The sequence below is a fragment of the Chenopodium album genome, chromosome 19 (assembly GCF_948465745.1).
Source record: "Chenopodium album chromosome 19, dcCheAlbu1.1, whole genome shotgun sequence".
In the NCBI taxonomy this organism is placed as follows: Eukaryota; Viridiplantae; Streptophyta; class Magnoliopsida; order Caryophyllales; family Amaranthaceae; genus Chenopodium; species Chenopodium album.
Window position 1 is genome coordinate 16,430,624 of NC_137852.1, and position 8,481 is coordinate 16,439,104.

The window sequence follows — 8,481 nt, forward strand, 5'->3', positions numbered from 1 at the left end:
TTTTATTTGACCCACTTTGACTTTTGTACTATTTACCACCCCTCATTTGATCGTCTTTTGTGATTAATAGATAAGGAAAGACATATTCATGTGGGATTTTTTTGAATTTGTCTCAATAAGTACTTTCATAATACATAACGTTCATAATTTTTACTTATAAAAAATGAAAGTTATTGATTGTTAAAGTTTTGCATTAACAAACGTGATAAATAAAACAAGTCAAGTAAAAAAAAAAACAGAGAAAATATAACAATATAGAAAGTAGGGAATAATAATAAATTTCAAAAATAGTGACAAACATTAATTAATTAGCATCCTGTCCCTACCCCCAAATCAAAACAATAATTGGAGGGAAACACTAAAAATTTAAACCCTTAAAAACTTTGTCCAAAATTTGACAAAAATACCCCTCAAATTGCAGGTGACTCTCTAAGCATCGCCCCCACTAGGCCACTACAGTATAACCCAAACACAAGCAAACAACCAGAATCCATTACCCAAACGTCACTTGTTTCTTCTGCTATCGTCACACTCCATTCCCCCAATTTTCTCACCCACTTTCTCTCTCCTCTCGGTTTGCCCCCAATTTCTAGGGTTTTGCTCAACGCCGAGCAATGGAGGCGCCGGATTTTCACCTACCTGACGAAGTTTTAGCAGTCATTCCGACGGATCCTTACGACCAGCTTGATTTAGCTCGCAAAATTACTTCAATGGCGATTGCTTCTCGAGTCTCGAATCTTGAGTCTGAAACTAGTCGACTTAAGCAGAAGGTTTCTGATCAGGACCGCCATATTTTTGAACTTGAGGAGAAAGCTTCTCGTCTTCAGCAAGTTTTTCAGGAAGCTGATTCTCGGTTGAAGCTTGTTCTTGATGAAAATGTATGAATAATTTCCTCTGAATTTTGGGTTTTTTTTTTTCTCTTTGTAATTTGATTTGGGTTTTGATTTTGGTTTATGTTTTGGTTGTTTGAAGTTGAAATTAGTACAGGAGAGAGATTCGTTGTCGGCGACTGTGAAGAAATTGAACCGGGACCTGGGAAAGGTTTGAATTTCTCTCTCATTTGGAATTTGAAATTGGTGGAAATTGTGATTTTCCATTATTTCTGTATTATACGAAGTATGTTCGATTGGGGCAGAAAAATTGTAGTCTCTTAACATTTATTTTTGAAACTTTTCACTCTAAATTCTAATTGATGGTTACATCCTACTACACGAGTCAATGTGTAATTTTTGGTGTCAAGCTATAATTTCTAATGCATTTGTTAAAAATTTGAGCATTAATTAACTAAATTATTAGCTCAGCTGGAGCAAGCTTTGGTTCCTACGGCTTTGTCTTGGGTTAGATGGTCATTGCCCCCCTATCCATGGGTATTGTGGGGCCCACCTCATACCCCTTAAAAAGTACAACCATTGCATAAATCTTCAATGTAGGTTTTAATTCTTGATGATTCAAGAAGAAAATTTTGGAAGGGAAACTTTATAGAGTGGTTTTGCTTTATAGAGAGTGTAGCCAAATTATGTTCATAGTGGCTAAAGAAATGTTGGAAAAGAAACTATGTATAATCTACTAGCTAGCTTCACTGGAGTAAGCTATTATATCTTGAAAAATGAGAAATGATTTGTCCTTTGAATATTATTGGTTGATTGCTAATTCAGAATGTGGTGTTTGGAATGTCTTAGGAGAAGAAGATGTGTTAAAGTAATACTGTGATGGAAATCTTGTAGAGTTTATGGTCAGAGTGTCAGACTGTATTTTTTTTTTGTTTTTAAGGAGATAGTGATTAAAAGGAATTGGATTAACATGTAGTTTGTTAGTATCTTTGTGTGTAAGAAATTCAAAGGAATTGGATTAACTTGTAGTAGTCTTTTTGGCTACTTCGTGAAGATACCTTGTCCTTTTGCTGTATTTAGGAACAGCTATGGCCTACCGCCTACTGGTCGGATTTGGGCTAGACTTGATAGGATCTTAACCTAAATTGATCAATAAACTAATCCATTATACGAGTTCAAGTTTGAGTTTGGATCCGACTAACTATGCTTCGATAATCTAGTTGTTTAACCTCATTACCATTAGTAACAGCAAAATAGAAGCAGAAATTGAAATCCAACATTAGAACATACATCAAATAGAAATTTATGTAATAAAGAAATGTGTAGTTATCGAAGACATGTATTCATTTAAACATATAGAAAATCAAAATATTAGTAAAATTAATTGATGTTGATGGTTATAGAAACTAACAGGGTAATAATAATTTTACAAATAGTCGAAAAAGAAAGAGAGAATAATTAGCCTCTAATGACCCTAATGCTATGATGGTGAGTGTTTTCCCCAAATTTTGATTTTCAAAGTGAGGCATAGATTGGAAGGAAACTATGCGCAGCCTTCCTTGTTAATTATTAGGAGTTTGTTAATGTATGACCTCAATTTCAGTCTCTGATCTATATGTAAGAGAACAATATTTTAAGCTCCTATTTAATGAGGCGTTTGGCATTATGTTTTCATCATATGGGCTGTTGAACCAGAACATCATGCACTATGTGTAATTCAACATCTGCTGCTCCTTATTTCATTTGCTTTGAGAATGATTTATCAATATTAGGTTCAACCTTAAAATTGTGCTTAGTGGATTTCATCTGTCCATATCTAAGTCCTTCCCTTACATGGCAGCTGGAGACATTCAAGCGACAACTGATGCAATCACTCAGTGAAGATTCTCCTGTAAGTTGTTTTTTTTTTTTTTTTTTCTTTTTTCTTTTTTTTTTTTTTTTTTTTTTAATAAGTTGGACCTGTATGAATTCCCAAATTGTGCTTGATTGATATCATCAAAATAAGTAGTCTTGTTTTGTGATCTTCATTAACTGTAGCAATGAATGAGTATATGTTTTATGAATGACAGACTGAAACTGTTGATATCGGGACCTGTGATCAATCAGTTCCAAGATCGTATCCAGACAAAGGTATTCTATTTAGCTCATAATTTTCTTGTTAAGTTCCTATTAGTTTGATGAGATCTGGTAATGTGATATCTTCGTATGAGGAAGTTATGTATTTCTAAATATGACTACTGCCTGAAGCTGACGGTGCTAATGGCATAAGACACTATTCTTATAATGGCACCACTGAATCCAGATACTCGAGCAATGAATGTATGTTGCTTCTATTTTTCGGATTTTATCTATAAATTCTCATTTGGCCGCATGCTTTAGCATCTCTCATAATGACTTCTTTTTTTGGTTCTGTAGCTGTGAAACAAACTGGTCAAAGATTTTCATTGACTCCTTATCAGATCACCCCTCGGCTAACTCCTACTGGAACACCCAAAGTTATTTCGACTACTGGGTCCCCCAGATCTTATTCCGCTGTTGGGTCTCCTCAGAAAAACTCTGGGGCAACAACTCCTACTAAAATGCAATATGATGGGCGAACTTCACTGTCATCATGGTATCCATCAAGTCAACAATCATCAGCGGCAAACTCACCACCTCGTGCTCGGGCTTTGCCAAGTATGGGATTTTCTTACCTATGAATTTGATTGAATTGCTATCTATCTATTAAGCCAATCTACGCAATAATTCTAATTTTAGGGAGAATTCTGCCAGAATTTCTGGTTCATATAGCTTTGTGTCAACTGTCAAGTAACCTATGCTCAAAGGTTTCTTGTTTTTTTGGATAATACTGCAATTTTTTTAGCAATATATCCTACTTCTGTTTCCATCTCTATACATTAGAGTTGTGTTCATTGTTGTATATCTGACCATTCTTATTGCTACCTTGTCTCTTTGTGGTGAGTGGTGTTGTGTTGCTTACATTAGAGAATAACTTATGCATTCATCTACAGTTTGTGCTATTATTTTGTTTACTGATTTTGAAACCGCTCTTAACAATGTAGGTCGAACCCCTAGAATTGATGGGAAGGAGTTCTTCCGGCAGGCTCGGTGAGTTCTGTTTTCTATTTAAAACAATAATTCACTGTGTTTTATGAATGTGTTACATATAAATTTTCTTATGTATCAGGAGCCGATTGTCATATGAGCAATTTAGTGCTTTCCTAGCGAATATTAAGCAGCTAAATGATCACAAGCAATCACGAGAGGTAATATTAGCTTTATTTCAAGAAGCCTTACCCTTAGTGTGGCTTGTTCTATCTAGTAAATTTGTAGTCATAAGATATGAGCTGAATCTGATCCTGTAATTGTGAGCTTCAAGTTTCCTGTAACTGTTTATTTAGTTCAGATCATTTGTCAGCCCTTTTTAGTGAAAGGAGACAAGCTATATGAGCTATGAGCCTTTAATTTCAGAAAATTAGTTTAGATCATTTGTCAGCCCTTTTTAGTGAAAGTCAGTAAAAGAAGAATCAAGGAAGAAAGATAATTAGAAAATGTTATTGTTTAATTTCTTTTTGAGTATGATGTTTAGGCAATTTGGACTTGGTGTTTGTGAAATATCTTTGACCCAAGCATAGGGAACAGCCATTTTCTTTTTATCAAAGCAGACAAATCACTTACTCCTGTGTTCTTATTCATATCAGGAAACTTTACGGAAAGCAGAAGAAATACTAGGTACAGATAACAAAGATCTTTACCTCTCATTCCAAGGGCTGCTCAACCGCAACGTGAACTAGTTTTTGCAAGCATGAGTTTCGAGCCTTGTGGTATGACTATTTTATTTATCTTTGTTAATTTATTTTTATCAATCCGTACTTTGTTTATTTCATCTTTTGTGTATACTTTGGAACTAGATAATCATCAATCCTTAATTCCTTATTTAGATAATTTATTAATGTATGGCAATTCCTAGGTATGTTTGCTTGGTCCCTTTCTGTATATTCACTTAAATCTCAGTGTGCCCAAATTTTTATTTTTCTTGGCTATAATGATTTTGAGGGAATATTTTCCCTTCTGTATTTATCTAAAAATGTATTACCTCTGCTACTAAATGTAACACTTTCCTCATTAGTCCGTTCTTTCAGAGTTCCTTACAATTTTACTTTATTGTATTTTTGGCAAATTCCATGTACTACCCTGCCCCCTTACCCTGCAATACTTGTATTTTTCCACTCACTCTTACTTTTTCCACCTTTTCTTACATTCAACCATCTTTTAACTCTCTTTTACTTTATCTATTTTTTCTTACACTCATCATCCCATGAGAATAGTAAACATCAAGAATATATAAGAACAGAGGTAGTATAAGAGTGCTTCAGGCTCACGAAACGAAAGGGAAAAAATCTCTCTTTGGCTTGATATTATCATTTTGTTCACTTTCCTTTTATTCTTAAATCTGACTGCCTACGGATTAACTGTTAACAAGGCCAATGATACAAGAGGTTAAAGGAACACTTGGGACATTTATCGTTCCAGGTTTTTTAGCTTATCCTTTTTCTTGAAATAGTGTTTAGGAGAATTAGACTGGGATGGCAATTGGCAAAACATTTTGATGAAACACTAATAATAAACTAATGGTTGTGAAGTGACTTGAGTACTAAGTTTATCAGAGGTTGTTTAGAAGCTGTTCAACTATGACTATCATACATCATTCACACCAAATGTCTCAATGTCTTGTAAAGATTTGTTCTGTTTTTATCTTGAGTCCTCCCAATTCGATTAAGTCCTCTTTATTCAGGGTTTTGCGAATTAGGTCTAAACCACTTGCTAAGGGAACTTTATTAAATAAGAGACTCACTTATTAAACATAGTGAGACTACCTTTATTTTATATTAAGCTACACATATTTTCTTCACCACTGATATATTTTCTTCACCACTGATATATTTTCTTCATCATGTAGATTGGTGATGGTGTGTCTTTCACAAAAAAGAAATAAATAAAATTCAGCTTAATTCATAGGCCTTGAACTTGATGAATATGGTTATCATTTTGCTAGCTCCTTTTCAAGTCTCAAATCTTGCTCATTATCAGTAGAAAGGTCACTTTCTAGTTATTTCTTAATCTAATAGTTGTACCTTTAAGATTAGAAGAAGGCGTAATCTTGATTTTGAGGTTTGAGCTTGGACCTTGTCATAAATTATATAGAAAGTTAAAAAAATTTGATATTATAGAAACTTGCACAATATATTCAATTTCTGTCGGTGCTGCTGTCTCCAGCCAAGGAGGTGGAGTTTTATTGGGAGGAGATGATTGAAAATGATAAGAGGGAAAAAAGAGAGAGAGACTAGAGGGAGGGTGCAAAAATGGTGCTTTTAAAAGGTTTTTATCTGGCAAATTTTCCTATGATTCTTGTACTGATTGTGGGGGGTTGTGGTCACATTGGATGCATTCCAGAAAATAGACAAAAACATAGCTGAGCAATGGAAAGAGGTACATGAGGACAGTGTTTTACTAAATTATCTTTGTCTGAAGCTGTAATTTATTAACAATCATGGCACAACCTAGAAGGCTAGAAGGATTTGATGATAAAGAAACACCAGATCTCTGCATTTCTTGTTTTGCTTTGTAATTCCTTGCTGTCAGCTTCAGTTGCTTGGTGATTATTTATTTATTTATTTATTTATTTTTATTTTTATTTTTATTTTTATTTTTTTAGGAAAAACCTAATTGTAAAGTAAGAGGGAGGGGGTTATCTAGCAGTCATATATTTTTCGCACCTTAAAGTTAAAAATTGACCTATTTTTTTGGCTGGTGGTAGTGTATCGATTTTAATAATTGCCGATTTATGTACGCAGATTAAATGCTCCATCATCTAAATTCTGCAATCCTAGGTATATGTATGAGCAGAAATATGTATCTTACAAGTCCATGAAACGTAGCATGTCAGTGATACTAGCTTTGCATATGATTACATGCGTTACTATCCCTACTTTACGTGCTTCTATACAAAGCCCTTGGTGCCTCCTTCACTCCTATATTCACTCATGCACTCACTAGTAAGAATAAACGTGCATAACTTCAATTTGTAGTGTAGAGAAATATTGACATAACTATAAAAAATGTCAGGTGCATGATCTCTAGCAATTATTTTTGTAATTATAAAGATTGCTCATCAACTATCACTGTATACCACATACATACACTTAGATCCTGCATTATGATTTTTGAATGAATCATGACACTCTGATGAAGAAAAATTGTGCTGCTTGTTAATTTATTTTTATTTGTTTGAATATTTTGGCTTCAGTGTATTGCTAGTTGTTGATGATAGGCCAACTTGGTCACCGTTTGCAGGTGTTTGTTCAAACGTCTTCCAGCTGCTTGCTGAATGTCATCTGCTTAATCATGCGATGTAATATTGAGAAATTAATGTAGTTTATTTAAAGGAAAGGTTGACTGTTGTCAACATCATTGTACAATTTTCATGCAGGTTATACAATGTAAATAAATTGTTTCTACTTTGTGTCACCTGCAAAATCAAGAAGAGTCAGATCTGCAATGAACTTGTCCTGATTGTAGATTTGCTTGAAGCGAAAATTCTCTGATGAAAGCTTATTTATTACTTCCTGCAGTTGCAAGACTTATAAATTCATAACTGCATATATATTATGTCAAGACGTTAAAATTTGTGAACATGTTAGCTTGTTAAGGTTCTGGTTCCTTGCGTTGTATCCTGTCATGGATGAGCAAAGTTTTGCCTACCTGCTATGGCTTATTTAGCGTAATTGTTGTTAGAATGGTGTTTTCAGGTAATGATTTTTAGTATTTGACTCATGTCTACACTCCCTTCTGTAAGATGGTTATTGTAATTGGTGGTGGTAAATAATGGATTATAGTGATTGTTTTGGTAGACTGGTAGACCGGTAGCAAAAGGTTACAGACAAATTCATATAATGCATTCATTTAATGCATTCATTTAATGTCTACATGATTTTATTCATTTAATGTCTACATGATTTTTTAATGCATTCATTTTAAAAAGCTAGACTGGTAACAAAAGGTTACAGACAAATTCACGGAGTTGATGATGAAACCTTTTCTCCAGTTTCAATGCTTAAGTCCGTTCGGATTCTTCTAGCGATTGTTGCATATTACAATTAAGAAATATGGCAGATGGTTGTCAAAACCGCCTTCCTCAATGAAATTTTGAAAGAAACTGTATGCATGACACAGCCTGAAGGTTTTATCGACCAAGACAATACTAGAAAGGTATGCAAGCTTAAGAACTCCATTTATGGATTAAAGCAATCAAGCAGAAGTTGGAATCTGCGATTCGACGAAGCCATTTGTAAGTTTGGTTTTATCAAAAATCCAGACGAGTCTTGTGTTTACAAGAAGGTCAATGGGAGTGACATCGCCTTTCTAGTCTTATATGTTGATGACATTTTGCTCATTGGAAACAGTATTCTGTTGTTAGATTCTGTAAAGGCTTGGCTTGGAAAATGTTTTTCAATGAAAGACTTAGGAGAGGCTCAGTACATACTAGGCATCAAGATCTATAGGGATAGATCAAAGAGGATGATAGAATTGAGTAAAAGTACTTATATCGATAAGGTACTAGCTCGATTCGGCATGGAATGAGCTAAGAGAG

At 34.2% G+C, this 8,481-nt stretch overlaps 1 protein-coding gene across 3 annotated transcripts; it reads left to right on the plus strand.

The window, feature by feature from the left end:
• The first annotated feature begins 480 nt into the window (after positions 1 to 480).
• On the plus strand, positions 481 to 7,461 carry LOC145594838 (uncharacterized protein At4g15545-like). 3 transcript variants are annotated; one of them, XM_081651177.1, is made up of 10 exons: positions 481 to 878; positions 973 to 1,041; positions 2,671 to 2,721; positions 2,900 to 2,960; positions 3,078 to 3,149; positions 3,246 to 3,506; positions 3,893 to 3,938; positions 4,018 to 4,096; positions 4,532 to 4,654; positions 7,185 to 7,461. In XM_081651177.1, exons 1-9 carry the CDS (start codon positions 615 to 617, stop codon positions 4,622 to 4,624), a joined length of 996 nt encoding a protein of 331 aa, XP_081507303.1. In that variant the 5' UTR covers positions 481 to 614; the 3' UTR covers positions 4,625 to 4,654; positions 7,185 to 7,461. The 3 variants fall into 3 exon arrangements, 2 of the variants coding, with proteins under 2 accessions (XP_081507303.1, XP_081507304.1); XR_014102875.1 differs by lacking the exon at positions 4,018 to 4,096; XM_081651178.1 differs by lacking the exon at positions 3,078 to 3,149.
• The last annotated feature ends 1,020 nt before the right edge of the window (positions 7,462 to 8,481 follow it).